The sequence below is a fragment of the Erigeron canadensis genome, chromosome 5 (assembly GCF_010389155.1).
Source record: "Erigeron canadensis isolate Cc75 chromosome 5, C_canadensis_v1, whole genome shotgun sequence".
NCBI lineage: Eukaryota > Viridiplantae > Streptophyta > Magnoliopsida > Asterales > Asteraceae > Erigeron > Erigeron canadensis.
The window spans coordinates 4,104,402-4,125,667 of NC_057765.1; the positions used below are offsets into that span (position 1 = coordinate 4,104,402).

The following is a 21,266-nucleotide window of genomic DNA, read 5'->3' on the forward strand; positions in this document are numbered from 1 at the left end:
ATAAATCCAGAAGTGCTATGAAACCCTGACAAGCTGACCACTAATTAGTGAACTTGTATGACATACAATTATACCAAATAAAAGTAGATGACTATAACACTGTTCTCTGCTTCGATCTAGATGACAGTGTAAAATATCACCATCACTGTCCAAAGAAACTAAGCTATCTGAAACATCATGATACTAGAAACCAAGTAATTAGTGACATTCATATAGGATAATTGGTGAATGTAATACAACTTATTTTCCACCAAACTCCAGTTCACACATTCAAATCACAATATGAACAAAAAGTAAATAAAAACAAAAACCACGATGAGACTTTTTATGGCTGACTATCCAAAGTCCCTGCCTTGCCTAGTGACTTCGTCTGTCGCCATTAAAAACTTACCAAGTGAGAAACTAGTCACCACAAACTTTGAAAGGTTTGATTATGTTTTCACACTTCTAGATGTTTATCCACCAATATTATGCATAACTAAAATTGGCATCTATAAGAGTTTTCCAATATATGCCTCCTAAAGTAAATCAATCATGAATAGTTGAGTACTGACCTTGCGAAGAAAATGAAAGACCAATGAAAATCAAGACTATGCTAGGGGACATATTGTTGGAACCACGTTAGTGTGACCGTCACTGATCATTTGTCATTCCTGATATGATAATTGACGATAACTGAAATCCCTATGTCTAGTAAATATATGATGGGCGTATTTACTCTTCGAGACGTAGTATAGGGTTTCCCATTAGGTGATTGTAACTAAGAGGACTAATGGTGCACACATTAAACACCAAAGGGGTTGAATGTGTAAATACTCTCCTTGTAAATAGAGAGGCATTAAACCCTAAGTTTAGGTTAATCCCTACACATAATTCCTCCTTAATTTCGTATGTATTCTCCTCTTAAATTCGTGCATAACATCACAACCGTATTACTCATCCCATTTATTAATCAATCACCTTGTTTTGAGAACCCGAAATCAATGGCAAATATGTTTAATGCCCTTACAGGTTCCACAGGATCATCTGGTGAGTATTTTCCCTTGAATCAAACCATGTTTATTCCAACACATATTCTCTACAATGGTCCTATACAATAAGCCCCTTGCATATACACATCCTTCTCTTGGCAAACCACCGCATCCACTAGTGCAGCACAACATATCCTCGAATGTGGCATTGTTGAAATAACTACAATGACTAAGTAGCCTTGTATACAGTTTGGCTGCTGCAATCCAAAGGCCAGTTCAATGAAATTATGAAGTAACTAGAAGAAGCAATAACATATGAACAAAATCTATAAGACTGTAACTTCCTTAAACAAAGTACAAATATAAAAAGGGCAAACAACAAACTAGCCTCTCAAAATAATTCAACGAGTTTTTATATTTTTATTTTTGTAATACTGGAGCAAGTTTAAAAAAAATGATTATGAGGCTTAAATAATCAGATATATAACCAATCGAAGAAAGGAATAACTCAGCCATTGCTGCAAACTTACATGTTACAACTTGAAAGAACGAAGTCAATCAGATATTGTTTCTTTCAAAATAACAAAGTTTCCCGCAAAGATGCTCTTAACCGCAACCTTGTTCCGATTCACTCACGCCCCTACAAATTCATTATCACAACCTCTTGAGATTCATATGAACATTTTATGTAACTTTCTCTTAAATAATAAGGGTTATTGATTTCTTAGGAAGATTATATCATTAGCAACAAAAAAAAATGTTAAACGTTGTTTGAAAATAAGACGGTCAAAAAGAAACTTCAATTTGAATAGAAGGAAGCAACCAACCTTCGATACTATTTTCTTCGAAATCCCTGCTCTGATTGCTTCATTTCATTTCAACCAAGTTGAATGTGTTTGCATTACAAACTACTTCCTATATAATGGGAAGAACTCGGAATAATTAAATTTGAGAGACTCAGTTTCAACCACTGATACCAGGTAAAAACACCCGACACTCATACCAGGGCCCATTCTACGGAGTAAAATGGACTAAACTTGCAAATGAAATCTTCATCCCCCAAAGGCAAAAGTTAAATTAAACAGGGCTGCAGATTTATTAAGTAAACTAACCTTCAAGGTGTAAAGCATTTTAGCCAATTGACATGGTTGGCTGCTCAATACTTGGAATGACATTTATTGAGTAACAGAAAAGTCAAACAATCTCATAAACTGTTAAAATTACATATCAAACCAAACATAGATCCCAAAGTTTAAATTCTTGAATAAGAGAAGAAAAGGTTTATTTTCGTTTTTTGAACAGAAAAGGAACAGTTTATTAGTTTAAGAAATATAATGTATGAAAAGAATTCTATAGAATAACAGATAGTAAATAGAATAACATAAAACTATTTATGAGGCTCGGATAGATAGATGTATAAACAATGAAATAAAGAGGATTAATCCGCCATGGCTGCAAACTTAATCACCGGTTGCAATGTGAAATAACACTTAACCATCCAAGTGATTGAGTTACCCTGCCAAGATACGGATAATCTCGTCTTCACTTTGTTGAAATTCATCATTATCTTCACAGCCTTAAAACCATCAAAGAAAGATTCCAGCACTTTATATTAGTTATGTGGGACTTAAAACCACAAGGACAACTGTCTTTTATCAACAGATAACACATCGGACAAGTCATTATTACCATCTCATTATGTTTTTTTCAAATCAATTTGGACGACTGTCACTATTAAAAAAATAAAGAGATGGTAATTTGGGCGTCATATATAGGCTCTGATAACCAACTCACTTAGGTGGGTTGGTCACCGGTTTGCCTTATGGAGGGTCAGAGGAGAGTTTTTGCTCTCAAGGTCTTGGGTTCGACTCTTCCTCGATGGTTTAGATGGGATATGATCGTTGAGGAGCTCTCTAGCGCAGACCAGTATGACAACATACGCTAGACGTCCCGACATTCACAAGTAATTCCAGTGGCGGCTCAATCAAATTGGAGGCCTAAACCAAGTTTTTATTATCGGGGGCCTTTTCAAATAACAAAACTATTGACATTCTAAACAGAGTTTACTTTTTTCAACAATGCAAAAAAAATTAACAAATTTCAAACACTAATTTGAAATGATAAATCACTAAGCAAAAGATGGTCTATAATTAAGCCAGAGTGCCAGACAACCTGCAAGTCAATGTTGGTTCAGGCCTACAAAGATGGTCCATATTATATGTGTGATTAGGTAAAAGATGTTTTTTCTGCTTTAAAAAATTACTGCATTAATTTTGAGAGTACAAAGAATTTACCTATTCTCATCCTTGCATGAGAATAGGTTCACTGCTCCACTTTCAAATCATTTTACTCGGTCAATTTGACCACTTCTTTGATTAACCCACATTCAAGTTAAACCCACTTGCAACCTGGTCAATTTTGACCACTTCTTTCATTAACCCATTCAAGCTAAACCCGCTTGCAACCTGTTGCCATGAGCCCGTGACCCGAACCGATCCGAAATCAAGATAACCCAACAGTTAATCCATAATCATTTGATAGAATATTATCGATAAATCCAAAAGTGCTATGAAACCCTGACAAGCTGACCACTAACCAGTGCACTTGTATGACATACCATTTTACCAGATAAAAGTTGATGGCTATAACACTGTTCTCTGCTTCGATCTAGATGACAGTGTAAAATATCACCATCACTGTCCAAAGAAACTAAGCTAGCTATCTGAAACATCATGATACTAGAAACCAAGAAATTAGTAACATTCATATAGGATAACTGGTGAATGTAATACAACTTACGTTCCACCAAACTCCAGTTCACACATTCAAATCACAATATGAACAAAAAGTAAATAAAAACAGAAACCATGATGAGTCTTTTTATGGCTGAGTATACAAAGTCCCTGGCCTTGCCTAGTGACTTTGTGTGACGCCATTAAAAACTTACCAAGTGAGCAACTAGTAAATCTAAAGGTTTGATTATGATTTCACACTTCTAGATGTTTACCCACCGATATTATGCATAACGTATAATTGGCATATATACGAGCTTTCCAATATATGCCTCCTAAAGTAAGTCAATCATGAATAGTTGAATACTGACCTTCTTGCGAAGAAAATGAAAGGCCAGCGAAAATCAAGACTGCTAGGGGTTATAATCTCTACATTGGTCCTAAACAATAAGCCCCTTGCAAATACACATCCTTCTCTTGGCAAACCACCGCGTCCACTGGTGCAGCACGGTGACAGTAGATAGGTTTAGTATGAGATACAAGCAGATACATTAGATGATGGTAACAAGGGTATGGATGAGGTTCCCAGCCACAAACTCAGAATCACCATAGAGTTCCATAACACATTTTCAATCCACCAAAAGAATCAAAAGATTTCCTAGATGGACTTTGGGGATCTTTTGAACACGAAGAATCTTCAACACATGGGCTAAGCACGGTGTTTAGGGTTGGAACTAGGGTGAATGCGTTAAAATAATAAAAGACCACGCCTTTTGAGTGTGATTGGTGTAGTCCTATATCGTACAAAAAAGCAGGTCTTTATAGGCCTGGGTGACTGATGTTTGGATAGTCCAATGGTTCTTTTAATTTAAAAGAAAAAGAAGCTCGTAAACATCAACATAGACCACCTTAACATGGAGTTAGCATTTGGGATAGTCTGGTTGTTTTTTACAATACAGTTATGTCTATTTATGTTTTTCTAGTGCTTGGCAAGTTATTTATTTACTTTTACACTTAAATATTTTGCAATTATTGTGGCCATAATGTGATACCTGTACAACTCTTTAACATTGACATAACTTGCTCGATGTCATAACAATATAATAAGCTTATTGAAAGTTCACTGCAAATTCTAGAACTAACATAGACAAGACAGTATAGCTGCAAGACTGCAACTGTTGCTGCCCTGCAAGCCAAGTTTACCAAAAGTACTTAAATGCTGAATAATATCTTCATTACCTTGAGATACTTTCTAATTAATTTCTTCATTACCTTGACATCTTTTCTAATCATGTTTCAGATCAGAAGTTGAAACAACTACAAAAGACATTTGAACAACAAACTTACATAACTTACAGCCTTATTCTACTTAGGACTTGAACCCGCAATGACTCACATAACTTACAGCCTTCTTCTACTTAGGACTTGAACCCACAATGACTCACATAACTGACAGCCTTGTTCTACTTAGGACTTGAACCCGCAATGACTAAGCAGCCTTGTATACAGTTTGGCTACTGCCAAACCAGAGACTAGTTCAAAGAATTTTTGAAGTAACTAGAAGAAGCAATTAACTATGAACAAAATCTGTAAGACTGTAACTTCCTTAAACAAAGTACAAATATAAAAAGGGCAAAAAACAAACTAGCCTCTCAAAATAATTCAACGAGTTTTTATATTTTATTTTTGTAATACTGGAGCAAGTTTAAAAAAAATGATTATGAGGCTTAAATAATCAGATATATAATCAATCGAAGAAAGGGAATAACTCAGTCATTGCTGCAAACTTACATGTTACAACTTGAAAGAACGAAGTCAATCAGATATTGTTTCTTTCAAAATAACAAAGTTTCCCGCAAAGATGCTCTTAACCGCAACCTTGTTCCGATTCACTCACGCCCATACGAATTCATTATCACAGCCTCTTGAGATTCATATGAACAATTTATGTAACTTTCTCTTAATTAATAAGGGTTATTGATTTCTTAGGAAGATTATATCATTAGCAACAAAAAAAAAATGTTAAACGTTGTTTGAAAATAAGACGGTCAAAAAGGAACTTCAAATTGAATAGAAGGAAGCAACCAACCTTCGATACTATTTTCTTCGAAATCCCTTCTCTGATTGCTTCATTTCATTTCAACCAAATTGAATGTGTTTGCATTACAAACTACTTCCTATTTAATGGGAAGAACTCGGAAAAATTAAATTTGAGAAAACACCCGACACTCATACCAGGCCCATTCTACGGAGTAAAATGGACTAAACTTGCAAATGAAATCTTCATCCCCCAAAGGCAAAAGTTGAACTAAACAGGGCTGCAGACTTATTAAGTAAACTAACCTTCAAGGTGTAAAGCATTTTAGCCAATTGACATGGTTGGCTGCTCAATACTTGGAATGACATTTATTGAGTAACAGAAAAGTCAAACAATCTCATAAACTGTTAAAATTACATAGCAAACCAAACATAGATCCCAAAGTTTAAATTCTTGAATAAGAGAAGAAAAGGTTTATTTTCGTTTTTTGAACAGAAAAGGAACAGTTTATTAGTTTAAGAAATATAATGTATGAAAAGAATTCTATAGAATAACAGATAGTAAATAGAATAACATAAAACTATTTATGAGGCTCGGATAGATAGATGTATAAACAATGAAATAAAGAGGATTAATCCGCCATGGCTGCAAACTTAATCACCGGTTGCAATGTGAAATAACACTTAACCATCCAAGTGATTGAGTTACCCTGCCAAGATACGGATAATCTCGTCTTCACTTTGTTGAAATTCATCATTATCTTCACAGCCTTAAAACCATCAAAGAAAGATTCCAGCACTTTATATTAGTTATGTGGGACTTAAAACCACAAGGACAACTGTCTTTTATCAACAGATAACACATCGGACAAGTCATTATTACCATCTCATTATGTTTTTTTCAAATCAATTTGGACGACTGTCACTATTAAAAAAATAAAGAGATGGTAATTTGGGCGTCATATATAGGCTCTGATAACCAACTCACTTAGGTGGGTTGGTCACCGGTTTGCCTTATGGAGGGTCAGAGGAGAGTTTTTGCTCTCAAGGTCTTGGGTTCGACTCTTCCTCGATGGTTTAGATGGGATATGATCATTGAGGAGCTCTCTAGCGCAGACCAGTACGTTGGGTTGGTCACCGGTTTGCCTTATGGAGGGTCAGAGGAGAGTTTTTGCTCTCAAGGTCTTGGGTTCGACTCTTCCTCGATGGTTTAGATGGGATATGATCGTTGAGGAGCTCTCTAGCGCAGAGCAGTATGACAACATACGCTAGACGTCCTGACATTCACAAGTAATTCCAGTGGCGGCTCAATGAAATTGGAGGCCTAAACCAAGTTTTATTATCGGGGGCCTTTTCAAATAACAAAACTATTGATATTCTAAACAGAGTTTACTTTTTTCAACAATGCAAAAAAAATTAACAAATTTCAAACACTAATTTGAAATGATAAATTACTCATAATCAATAGACATGTTATTTCATTTAACATTTTATGTGATATCTAATCATATAAAATTTTTTCCATAAGCTTTGAAAAACTTGTCTCCATTGAAGCAACTATCTTCTAGTTGATAAAACTTATTTCTCTAATACTCGTTTTCACATAATCATATGCATAACTAGAAAAATATGAGGCCTTAGGATACTTGAGACCTAAAGCCCTTGCTTCACTTGCTTTACCCTTGAGCCACTACCGAGTAATTCACAACTTTCAAAAACTATATATATATATATATTATAGGTTTTAGGTAAGATAAAACAAGTATTAAAGTAAACAAATAAAATAATAGGTTTCTTTTCACTGAAAATCACCGTGCATCATGAAAATCATCGTGCATAAATTGCTTCATGAATCTTCGTGCATTAATTTAACCATGACCTAAGGGTTAAGATTTTGTCCTATTTGTTTTACTATAATACTTGTTTACAATACCCAACCCATACATATATGTGTGTGCGAACTGTTCACATATGAACATAGGTAATATTAACTAATAAGCTGATTTGTTCATATGTGAACGAATTTGCTCACACATACATTCACATATGAACATCATGTTATAATTTAAAGGTTCTCATAGTCTTCCAATTCAAATGGTTTTCACATTAACTTTTTTCAGTTTTCCTAATTCCTATACATATATATTTATGTAGGCTCAGATCTGAAACCGGAATAAAGGGGATCAGAAACACCGCCATGGCTGCAAACACCAACACAATAACAATTCGAATAGTGGTTTGCCCCGCCAAGATACGGCCCGAATTCACCCGTTATCCGATTTATGCTCGGAAAAATAAAATGCAGAAAGATATATCATCATCGCCTTTCAGATACTGGCCAAACACCCCTTTCAAAATCTTAATCTTTCTTAACAGTATATATATATATATATATATATATATATATATATATATATATATATATATATATAAGAAAAAGAAAGAATTACCAGTTACATGAACTGTTAGGGATGAAACTTGACTACTTGGATAAACCACAAGGACGATTTGTGCAATTAACTGTTTATTTTTCATTTTCTTTTTTTTTTTTTCTGAAAAGGGTTGTTGAATGAATGAATGGGGAAACTAATAGAGAAATCATCAGCTCTACATCATCAGCATCACATTCATTTAGATGGATGATGGGCAAAAGAGAGATATATGACGTGGCAACCACCCTTTTTGAAACCTACTTTTCTCTCTTCCGCCGGAGCTTCTTTCGTTTTTTCTTTCCGAGCATATCGATTTTTCCCCATTCAGTATTTCACCACCTAACCTCGCTTTATTTATTGTGGTCTAACATTTTATATTTTTATCCCCTATCTTTTATTAATTTTTTAATCGGAATGAATAGAAGTAGATAATTGATATTCTTATCACGATTTTTTTGTTTATTTATTATGTTCTAAAAGTTATATTGTTTGTTAAATATACGAATATTTATAGTACGATTACAATGGTATTCAAACATAACGACATTGACAACAATGGTTTTTATATCTGTTTTTAAGAATTTTTTACTATTTTTAAAGAATTTTATATATTTTTGGCATTGTATTAGTTTACATCTTTTACTTAGCTGAACATGTAACTTTTTATAAGTTTTATTGTTAAGGTAATATTTCAAAAGTTCAGAATTACTTATATTGACTGGTATATCATATTTGTTGACCTCGTAACACCAAGAGAATATTATTTCTTAAAAAGAAAATACAATATATGGATATAACTAACACTCTTATGTATATATGGAAAATACAATATATGGATATAACTAACACTCTTATGTATTTCCGCCTATGTAATTGGCCCAGATAAGTGTGTTAGTAAATAAAATTGATTTGGTTATGTAAATATAGATGGATGCCCGCAGAGGCGGTACCAGAAATTTTTTTCAAAGGGAGCAAAATGAAAAAACTTGTAAAAATTAAATATAAAGGGGTCACAATGTTAAAAACCTATAAAAAAATTTTAGAAATCGATGAAAAATTTAAAATTATATGACAAAATCTGAATTTGGAATGAGGCATTTGCCCCCTTTGCCCCCCATGTGGTACCGCTCTTGGATGTCCGCATGATGCGGCGACAATGACATGTGGTGCCTAGCGGTCATGATGGCGGCGTAGTTGGTGGCTAGGGCAAGGAGAGAGGGAGAAACAGGTATCAAATTTGATATTTTCAGAATATTGAATATTATGATATGAAATTTTCTTACAAATTGAAAAACAAATTTATTGAGGGCATTTTTATTGAGGGCATTTTTGGTATAGCAATACTCATTTGATATGGGCAACTATAATTTTAAAAGCAACTTTTTAAAATAAAAAAAATAAATATGAAAGAAGATAACTTGAAGAACCTAACGTTTTATATTATAACATTAAATTTTTTTTTCATAACGTATTCAAAACGGCAACACGAATGCGAAAATCGCAACACGTTTTTCTAAAATCGCAAACACAGGAAATATCGCAACACATATTTCAGAAACTGCAAGTCATTTTTCAACTTCAAACAGCAAAATTGAGTTGCGCTCTTCAAGAATCTGTTACAATTTCAATGATTTGTGAGCAGAAATGTAGGAGGTGATAAACTGATAATCATTACTTTACTGAATACCAATCTCGTGTTGCAATTTATTAATTTCGAGTTGCGATTTCTAAAATGCTGCATGGGCCACACAATGCACCACTCAATGTCATGCTAGGCTCGTATGTGTCTATAACCCAAATGGACATAGTGACATAACTCGCTCCCAGTGGCATTAAACTATCATCCATTCATCCCCAACTGAAGTCCAAACATAAGTTTCTTTCAATCAAATTCAGAAAATGTTCTAAAACACTAATGTCAAATCGTTGTAAATGGGCTCGCTAATATCAACGAACTTCATGCATTACTTCGAACTCTCGGTACCATCCTTCAATGCATTCACTAGAACGCTGTCTAATCCTGATTGCCAAAACTACATAATATCACCAACTAATATAGGAAAAATCTATTGCTAGTGTCTACAACCAAGATTAGTTTGCACCTTATCGGAACTGCATCAACATACAAGGATCATGTCGTGCTGCAAGAAACACAGCTGACAAATGGCTATGACCCTGGCTGTGTAAGGGGAATAATTAATCATGAAGTCATGAACATTAGTTTTGCAAAATATGCAATCATTAAGGTCGTGAGGATGTGTTCATTAATATATAGTTATTTGATACGTAATCATAGCATAAGTACTAAACTTGAAATGAAGTTTGGACTAATACAGAATGCTGGCCTAAAATTCTTATTTCATACACTACCAGATCATGTTAAAGTATGAAACAATTGCAGAAGAAATTTGAATGGAAACCTTTCACCCTTGTTGCTTTTGGAACTTAAACCCGCAACCTCTAAGCAAATGGGGCTATGTAATAACTAGGCTAGCACCAGCCAAAAGCTCAAGCTAGTTCGGAGTGAGTCGCCAGAAAAGCAATACACTTGATAATTCCTACACAAAAGCATCATAATAGCCTCATCAGATTCATATAACGTTACGTTGAGTTCGTCTTACTGCAAAACTGTAAAAGCATAACACCTCCGGTCTAAATGATGAATGTAGAGAACGATATTCACATTGTACAAGATGCAATCAGCTTGACCAAACACCCTCATTACTCAAAATTAATGTGGTCCAGACTTGTAAAATAGCCGAATGTCTCACACCGATCCTATGGGGTAAAATGGTCCAACATCACAAATCAAATTACATGTTCATCCTCAAAAGACAGATATTTACTGCTGCAAACTTACCAAGTACTTGACCAAATTGAGAAGTCTATCATACTTGAAATAAAAATCATTAAGTCAGGTGAAATCAGGAAATGTAAACCAAATCTTGAAGAACTTATTCCTTTACAATCAGAACTGAAGGCATGCATCACCAAGTTTTCTTAAATTCTTGATAAATTCAAAAGTATGAACGGAAACATAGTTCAAACTTTAAAGATCAAGACAACTGCTTATGAGGCTCAGATACAGGAATTGTTAACAACAAAACAAATATGATAAATCCACATGGCTGCAAACTTAATCACCGGTTGCAATGTGAAAGAACTAAACATAATCTTAAATGTAGATTCTTTCACATAACCGTCCTAGTGAGTTGCCCCGCCAAGATACGCATAATCATAAACTTCATTCAAATTTACTGAGTTGCAACGATTTATCATCATCATAGCCTCTTATAATCAACACTTGACATTAATTATGGAGCTTTAACCCACATGGATCATCAGTATAAGTCTCAAAACTCTATAATGTCCTTAATTGTAGGCCTCTCTTGTATGTACGGGACTACAATCTTTGTCATTATTAAAAAAAAAGGAAAATACTAAATACAAAAGTGCATAAGTAACCAACAAGGAGTTGGCCTAGTGGTAAGGGAAACCCTTGGTGACCTTAAGGTCTCAAGTTCAATCCCCGCTTGGCACAAAAAAACAATTCCTTTAAGGTACTTGATACCAATGAAGCCTAGGCCCACATGTGAAAATCTAAAGACGCGGGTTCGATCCTTCAAGTACTCGTCATATATGGCTCATATAGGGTGAGTTGATGGGTATCCTATTGTGGTACAGGGGCTAGGGTTTCCCCCATTACCCTTTTTTTCAAAAGTGGATAAATAAACGGTACCTTCCATACCAAAAGTCCACCCCCGAATTTTATGGTAAGTGTACAAGAAAAACTGAAAGGGATCCTATTCAGGTTACCAGGGAGAGTCGAGCAATGTACACGACCAATCCAAGGCCATTTCCATACTCTTTCTTATACACAGGTCTAGATATATAGTAATAATAACAATAAGGGTTGTCGAATTGAATCACAAAACAAAACAAACCCGAGAACACATGATAATACGGCGGTCAATATAGACTCAGAATCTCAGATCTGGAAATTTAATTGAAACCAAAAGAAAGGAGATCAGATACCTCGCCATGGCGGCAAAAACAATAAATTTGGGTTGCCCCGCCAAGATACGGGCCAAATTTCACCCATTATCCGGAATATGCTCAGAAATATACAATTTAAAAATACGAAAGATATATCATCAATTCATCATCACCTTTTAGATAGTGGCTAATAAAAGCTAAGCGAGTAAGATCATTCCAATAAGCTAAATCAAACACCTCCTTCAAAATCTTAATCTTTCTTAACGGTGTATATATATATATAAGAAAAAGACAGAATTCCAAAGAATTAGGGCTGCAAACTTACCGAGTAAATTAACTTCAAACTACAAGTACTTGACCCATATGACAAGGCTGTTATCATAATTGGAATAAAATCATTGAGCCAAAGGGAAATCAGAAAAGCCATCATTTAGAGCAACTTATTCCTTTATCATCAAATCTGAAGGCACGTATCACCAAGTTCTTTTTAACTGGAGACAAATTTAAAAACATGAAAGGAAATATAGTTTAAAGATTAAGATAAACTGATTATGAGGCTCAGATACAGAAATATGTTAAATAGGTTAACAGAACAACAACAACAACTAGAAGTCAACAACGACACCCAATCCCTGCATAAAGATGTAAACAACAAAACAAAGAGGGTAAATCCGCCATGGCTGCAATCTTAATCACCAGTTGCAATGTGAAAAGAACTACACTTAAATCTTATTAGTAGATTCTTTCACATAAATGTCCTAGTGTGTTGCCCCGCCAAGATACGTATAATCATAAACTTCATTCAAATATACTATAACTTATAACAGTTTATCACCATCACAGCCTCTTATATTTATCACTTGACATTACCTTTCTTGGCCTTTTGCCTAAGATCAAGTGTAGTATCTATTCTTATCAGTTTAATATCTGATATCACTCAATATTGATCTTAATTTTTTGGCACGGGTATAAATCTAGTAATAATAACAATAAGGTTGCCGAATTTTATCAAAAAACAAAAACTCGAGAACACATGAAATATGGGGGTCATAATAGGCTCAGATCTGCAAATATAAGTGAAACCAGAATAAAGGGGATCAGAAACACCGCCATGGCTGCAAACACCAAACATTCGGGATGCCCCGCCAAGATACGGGCCGATTTTCACCCGTTATCCGGAATATGCTCGGAAAATTAATATGCAGAAAGATATATCATCATCGCCTTTCAGATAGTGGACGATAAAACCCGCAACATCAAAAACCCCAATTTGTTATATGGGGTATATAATTTTTATAAAGTAGTATAGATAAAAAAGGAAATGTGGAAAGATCAGATTGCCATTTCATATTCTTTTTATTTTTATTTTCTTTTTTTCTGAAAAGGTTGTTGAATGAATGAATGGGGAAGCAACTAGAGAAGAAATCATCAGCTCTACATCATCAGCATCACCTTCATTCAGATGGATGGATTGATGATGGGTGAAAGAGAGATATATGACGTGGCAACCACCCTTTTTGAAACCTACTTTTCTCTCTTCCGCCGGAGCTTCTTTCTATTTTGCCGAGCATATCGGTTGTCCCCCATTTCAACACCTCATTTCACTTTGACTTTGTTTATAAGGTCTATAAGTCCCTTTTTCTCTTTAATCGGAATGAATAAAAGTAACACAATTTTTTTAATATAAATTAATAAATAGCACCTTGATCGGGTAAAAAGTAACCTATGCAACAAAAATTCTTTTTCATTTTGAATAATAAAAGGATAAAAAACAAACTATATCATCATACTATATATATATATATATAGGGTTTTGTTAGTGACAACCCTTAAAGTTATCAGTAAAAACTAATTGGGTGCATTAAAATTTGTACCTTGCTGTTAGAAAAATCAGGGGGCGGTTTTTAATATATAATGTACAAGTTTTTAAGCATGTAATTGTTGTTAGTGACAGCTTAAGGGCTGTCATTATCATTTTCCATATATATAAATTAACTAGTAATGTGTGTGTGAGAGAGAAAACCCATCCCAACCCCTCCCCCACTTCTGGCAGTCATCTTCAACGGGGAATGAAGCAGATTGGACGACTGTTAAGCGTCATCACCGTCAACAATCCCCTGTCGTCACCTTTTTTTTGTCTACAATCTCCTTCCATCCTTATCACAAATTGACCTCAAAGCTCTATTCCAACACCATGGCAATTTGGTCGATGCTTATATAGCCTGGAAAAAGGACAAATATAACAATCCTTTCGGATTCATTAGATTCCGACATGTTTGGAATCCGGCAGCCTTCGTACCGAGACTCCAAAACGTCAAAAGCACTGGTGCAATCCTTGGTGTTTATCTCTCGAAAGCAGATAAACAAGGCAACCTTCGAACCTATTTTGATCCTTCTTATCGCGAAAATCACAATCACCCCCCCCCCCCCATATCGTCCCCCAAAATCGCAACCACATCCAAACCAAATTAAAAATACCTTCCAATCCTTGATCAATGGGAAATCTTATAGTGACGTTCTATCCACTGGTATCTCACCTCATTGTCTATCAATCACCCTTCCTGATCAGGAACCGCCGACTCCATCCTTCTGGAAACAATCTTCAATTATCGCAACCGTCAAAGAGTTTAATACTCTAAACAACCTTCAATAACCAAAACAAATGTCAAAATCTCTTTTGTTGGTGGTCTTACTATACTTCTGACATTCAATGCGTCAATGTTGGCCACCGAGTTCCTTGAAAACAAATCTGATTTTATGGAAATATGTTTCTCAAATTATTCTCTATGGAATGGTGAGGATAGATTGTATGGGAAAATAGTCACTTTTAAGATTTTTGGTGCCCCTTTGGTTCTTCGTGACAAATCTGTGTTTTTAAAAACGATTTTCATTATTGGTAAAGTTCTCGTGGAACCTACTGCCAATACCAATGATGGCCATTTGTCATTTGTTAGTGCTATTTTACTTATTAATTCCCATGAACACATTAATTATCAAGTTACTATCCGATGGAGAACCAAGTCTTTTGTTGTGCGAATTATCGAGGACCCACAAACTTGGGCTACACCTTTTTTGTCTTTTCCGGCCAAACATGATGATGAAGAATATTCCGATGGGTCCACAAAAGGTAACTCTAATTTTGATTAATCAAGTTACTATCCAATGGGGAACCAAGTCTTTCGTTGTGCGAATTATCGAGGACCCACAAACCTGGGCTCCACCTTTTTTGTCTTTTTCGGCCAAACATGATGATGAAGAATATTCCGATGGGTCCACAAAAGGTAACTCTAATTTTGATTGGAAATCCAATTTGGAAACCGATTTTTTGTAGTCAAAGGAGCATTCAATTGACCATTCCAATTCTCCTTTAAATGGGGAAACGCCTTTTTTGAAAGAAAATGATTTGCAAAAACCTTTAGGTGACCCTACCCCACAACCTACACCTATCCAAAACCTTAGTCAACAATACTCCCAGAATATATCTAATCTCCATGAAAATTCAATTCATGAACCATGTACAAATAACCAACCAACGACTACTAACATCCCTGTTTCCTCATCTTCCATCTCACTCCCCAAATCACCACCTGTCACCCCACTCTCTCGAAAAAGACAAAGAGAACCCTCGCCCCCCATGCATGTACCTTCAGAAAATAATACCGAACATAACCCCTCTTCAAAATCTTTCTCTTTCTCGAATCTGACACCCTCCAAATGTTGCCATAGGTCCCTTTCCTTTTCCGATGATCAACATCTCTCATTCAGACAACAACCTACCCCCATCCCTTTCAACTTTCTTGTTAATGACCCTCCCAATAACAGTATGAAATCCTATCCCAATAATAATTCTGAACCAATCTCTCCTTCCCCCCCAACAAATCTCTCCTTCACCTCAACAAATCTTGCACCCAAGCTAATAATCCCCACACCCCACCTACCCGAACAACTCATGATCCATATTCTCGCAATCATATCTGTTCAATCCATGAAGAAGTTGAGGGTACTATGGAAATTGGTGTCGACCTGGCGAAATTTGCACAACTGGCAGAGGATCAAGTAACCAAAGACCGTGCTGACAACTTGTCTTAATGAATTTCTTAACCATAAATATCCGTGGCTACAAAGACGAGGCAAAATCTCGTTGGATAAAACAGTTGAGACTAGACCATAAAATCAATTTTCTTTGTATCCAAGAAACTCATAAAGCTAATTCCCAGACCATTTATCCTCAACAACTTTGGGGTAACCCAAACTTTGGATTTGATTTCGTTCCTTCTTCTGGGTCTGAAGGCCGTTCTGGTGGTTTATTAAGTCTTTAGGACGCTGCTATTTTTTCTCACCTTAATTCCGTTAAATCACAACACTTCCTCCTAACCTCTGGCACAATTACTAGTTCCAATACAATCTGTCACATCCTGAATATATATCCTCCCCTAGACCAACAATCCAAACAACAGTTATGGGATGATCTTTCCACTCTTTTATCATCCCTTCAAGGTTACTTAATCCTTTTAGGTGACTTTAATTTTGTTCGCACACCCGATGACAGAAAAAACAGTGTTTTCAATCATAATGAAGCCCTTTCCTTCAACTCCTTTATCCACCTCAACAATTTGCACGAATATACCATGCACGGTAGTTCCTTTACCTATGTTAAGGACAATGGGATCAAGAAGAGTAAGATTGATAGAATATTGGTATCCCAATGTTTCCTAAACGATTGGCCATCCGCTGCTCTCACCACACTTCCTCGTACCCTCTTTGACCACAGACCCCTTATTCTCATCACTACAAAACAAGATTTTGGCCCCATCCTTTTCCGCTTTTTCAACTCCTGGCTAACCAAACTTGGCATAACTGAAGTCATCACTTCCTGTATCGAATCTGGACACTTTTATGGGAAGCCGGATCAAATATTAAATGCCAAATTCAAGGCATTAAAATCTGTCCTAAAAGCCTCGATACACGATCAAAAGACCCAAGAGAACTTTCAATCATCCATTCTCAATGATCAATTGGCAGAACTCGATGCTATCATTGACTTAAGAGAGTATACTGAAGACGAGTTGTCCCTTTGGGTCGAGATAAAGGAGAAATTGCTTGAATTTGAGAAAGCCAAAACTCAAGATTACCATCAAAAATCTCGAGCCAAATGGATTAAGTTCGGTGATGAAAATTCTTCTTTCTTTCATAACTACATCAACTGCAGAATTGCCAGGAACAGATTCGTAGGTCTCGAAATTAATGGATCTTAGCATATTGATCCACCAAGCATCCAGGACGCTGCTTATAACTTTTTTAAGCAAAAGTTTTCTGAGCCTATCCGATTAAGACCCAAGTTGATTTGCTACGGGTTAAAAACTCTACCTGAGGAAGCTGTTGTTCAACTTACAACCCCCTTTACCCTATCCGAAATAAAACAATCCATCTGGGATTGTGATAGCAACAAGGCCCCTGGCCCAGATGGATTTAATCTTGGATTTATAAAGAGATTCTGGGACTTGCTTAAATTTGACTTCCTCACCATCATGCTAGATTTTTATAACTCGGGTTCCATCAGTCCTGGTTGTGGCTCTTCTCATATTACTCTTATCCCTAAAAAATCATTAATTAAATCCTTGAGTGACTTCCGACCTATAACCTTAATTGGCTGCATAAAAAAGTCATATCCAAAACCCTGGCTAATCGTCTCAAACAACGCCTTCCAAAAATCATATCATCAACTCAATCAGCCTTCCTCAGTGATTGGAACATTCTGGATGGTCCTTTGATGCTTAATGAGATTATCACATGGTTGAAAAAAACCAAACAAGAGACTTTTTGTTTCAAAATTGACATTGAGAAAGCTTTTGACTCTGTTATTTGGGATTTTCTCATCTCAATAATGGATCAGATGGGCTTTCCCCAGCGATGGCTGCTTTGAATAAAAGCTATACTCATCTCCACCCGGTCTTCGTCCTTATTAATGGCAGCCCAACCCCGGAATTTAACTATGAGAGAGGTGTTCCTCAAGGTGACCCACTTTCTCCTTTTTTGTTCATTATTGCCATGGAAGCCTTCTCGAATATCTTCCAACATGCATCATCAATTGGTTTAATTTCCAATATCCAACTACCAAATTATGGGCCTTCCTTGAGTCACTTACTATATGCGGATGATGCAATAATAATGGGCAAGTGGTCTACCAAATACCTTCTTAACATATCAAGAATACTTTGATGTTTCCATCTGGTCTCCGGTCTAAAAATTAATCACCATAAGTCTTGCTTCTTCGGTCTCAATCTCACCTCAAATGAATGCAACAGATCTTGTTCCATCCTTTAATGCAAACCTGGTTACTTTCCTATCATCTACCTAGGTTTACCTGTTGGCTCCAATATGAATCTAGTCAAAAATTGGGCCCAGTCATCAAAACTTTCGAATCTCGCCTTTCACTGTGGAAGGCCTCCACCCTATCCCTAGCTGGTTCTATTACACTCATCCAATCGGTGCTTGACAGTCTCCCATCATACTTCTTTTCCTTGTATATGGCTCCTGTAAGTGTTCTCTCTAAACTTGAATTAATTCGTAGATCTTTTTTTTGGGGAGGTTCTCTCGAGAGTAGGAAAATACACTGGGTTTCATGGGACAGGATTATATCTCCCGTGATTGAGGGCGGGCTTGGGCTGGGATGTTTGCAATTTAAAAACCTTGCTCTTCTTTCTAAATGGTGGTGGCGTTATCGTATTCATCCGGATAGTTTATGGTGTCAAGTTATTAAATTTGTTCATTATTCATCTCGTAATTGCTCACCCTTACCCTGTGGCAATACCTTGGTGGGAGCTTGGAAATCCATTGCTGGATTAAGCTCCCACATGTCCCTTTTTGACTTTTCTCTAGAGTATATGTTCACAGGTTTCTTAGATGACGGATGCAATATTAGATTTTGGATTGATAAATGGCTTGGCAACACCCCTTTCTACAACCTCTACCCGGATTTGTTTAAACTCGAAAAGCAAAAAAGTTGTATGATTTTTGAACGATGCATAGGAGCAGACCTCTTTTCACAATGGGTCTGGCAATGGGTACGCCCACCATCTAGCTCTATCGAATTAAATCAACTCGAAGACATGTTATCTAAGATCCAAAGCATCACCCTTAAACAATAAAGACTCATGGGAATGGGACTTGGATACTTCTTCTGGATTCTCTGTTAAATCTATGAGATCGCATCTTCAAAGACTCCCGGTTGGACCAAAGAGATGGATCTTCCTATGGAACAAGCTCGCTCTGTTTAAAGCTAATATTCTAGGCTGGCGAATTGAAATGCAAAGACTCCCGACTTTGGACCAGTTGTCACTTAGACAAGTTCCTACATCTTCGTCTCTTTGCCACTTTGCAATCTTCATCCCGAGACCACCGAGCATCTATTCCTAAACTGCTCATTTGCAACTTCCTTATGGCGTCGAGTTCAAGTTTGGTGCCAAATTACTTCTCCAAAGCCACATGATCTACAAGAACTCCTTCAGTTTTTCACATGCTAATTGGTACGACTCCTTTCAAGCATAAACTCGCTCAACTGGTCCTGTTTGCATATCTCTAGATAATATGGAGAAGTAGGAACGAGTGCATATTCTCGAACAAGCAGCCATCTCTTCACTTCGCCTTCAAAGAGATTAAAGGAACTAGTTTCTCATGGCTCTCCAATCGATTGACCTCTTCATGTAATACATGATCCCAATGGAATAATTTTAACTTGTAATTTCTTTCCATTCTTCCCCTATTTTATGTATGTATCTTCTAGCTTCTTGCTAGAATTTATATATCAGTAATATACCGTTTTTAATGTTCAAAAAATAAAACAACAAACTATTCCGCGAGTTTTAAACCTCAATACCTCGACGATATATTGAGGAAGATTAAGATATAAGCAGACCTTACATTTACCTAAGTAAAGAGACTTTTCTTCTTCTTCCTTTCATTTTCTACCTAATTATTTGAAAAGACCCCTCAACCATTACATGGAACGATGATCAAACTCATAACCTCTGTCTCTAGAACCCAAGTCAAACCACGTTTACATTTATTACATGCTCAAAGGATAAAACTAAAAATAGATTTATCATTTAAGCATCTAATAAATGTAAACGTGGTTTGACATGTCATTAAAAATTTCACCTAGACTTTTGAGTTGGATTCGAAACTCATCCACGTTCTGCAAAGGCGCAAACACTCTTGTATGTTCGTGCATGCTTTATACGGTGTCATCCAATGATATAATTAAAAGCGTCAATAAACATCTAGATATGTTTGGAGGAACCAGGAACTATTGCGAGTCACACAAAAAAGTTCGGGTCGTAAAAGGATTTTTCTCATTTTTGGATCCAAATCAATAAGCCACATGAAATTTTAGTGACATATCAAGTCAAGTTGGCATATTAACCGACAATTGAGTAATGAAACTAACAATATTACAAAAACTAAATATGTTCTTTCTATTACAGAATTTTAATGCATAAGTTACCTTTTTAAAGGTTTTAACCTTTTTATTTATTGATGGTGTACCCTTCGTGTTAATTAATAAATTGATGGCAACTAAATCGGTTTAGGCTCGGATGTGTTAATTAATAAATTGATGGCAACTAAATCGGATAAACATTACAATAGTATCCAAAACCCTAAAGGAGGCTAAAACCCTAACTTTCTCCCCAAGTTTCCCTCTCCTATATAAGGAGAGGTAACCCTCATTAATTCGGCATGATCACAAATCAGTCGACTCTCACACATAAACCATAATAAATCCTAACTCACATATCTTGGCGTAAAGAGGCATTGCCCTACCTTCGGGGAATCGCCAACAAACCCTTAAACCTCAATCATTCATCCACGAACGGAGTCCCTTTCCAGAGTCTTCATCTACTATGTGGTTTGGTGCACAATCATTTATGAAATAGATATCTCATATTAAAGAACATGTTAGCTTCTGCGAATTATATTTCATATATGAAGAGAAGTAGGTCTTAGAGACACAAATCTCAAACTCTAAAGAAAACCAATATGTCATGGTCCGACGAAAAGTGAAAATCATACAAATAAATTTATTTTTCCATTTTTTTCTT

General features: G+C 35.9%; 1 protein-coding gene, 2 long non-coding RNA genes and 1 pseudogene across 4 annotated transcripts; 2 read left to right on the forward strand and 2 right to left on the reverse strand.

Annotated features, from left to right (window-relative positions):
• Nucleotides 1-1,036: 1,036 nt before the first annotated feature.
• LOC122600120 lies at nucleotides 1,037-3,007 on the reverse strand. The gene is made up of 3 exons (XR_006324010.1): nucleotides 1,799-3,007; nucleotides 1,502-1,611; nucleotides 1,037-1,228 (listed from the first exon to the last, which is right to left on the reverse strand). It is a non-coding gene; the product is annotated as an uncharacterized LOC122600120 (long non-coding RNA).
• A 6,733-nt stretch (nucleotides 3,008-9,740) lies between these two features.
• Nucleotides 9,741-13,762, reverse strand: LOC122600213. 2 transcript variants are annotated; one of them, XR_006324023.1, is made up of 4 exons: nucleotides 13,252-13,762; nucleotides 12,494-12,659; nucleotides 10,275-10,730; nucleotides 9,741-10,192 (listed from the first exon to the last, which is right to left on the reverse strand). It is a non-coding gene; the product is annotated as an uncharacterized LOC122600213 (long non-coding RNA). The 2 variants fall into 2 exon arrangements; XR_006324022.1 differs by having other exon boundaries at nucleotides 12,494-13,762.
• On the forward strand, nucleotides 13,035-13,145 carry LOC122602441 (annotated as a pseudogene).
• Nucleotides 13,763-16,796: 3,034 nt separating the features above from the next.
• LOC122601029 lies at nucleotides 16,797-17,423 on the forward strand. Its single transcript, XM_043773807.1, has one exon. The coding sequence runs from the start codon at nucleotides 16,797-16,799 to the stop codon at nucleotides 17,421-17,423; it is 627 nt and encodes a 208-aa protein (XP_043629742.1).
• Nucleotides 17,424-21,266: the final 3,843 nt, after the last annotated feature.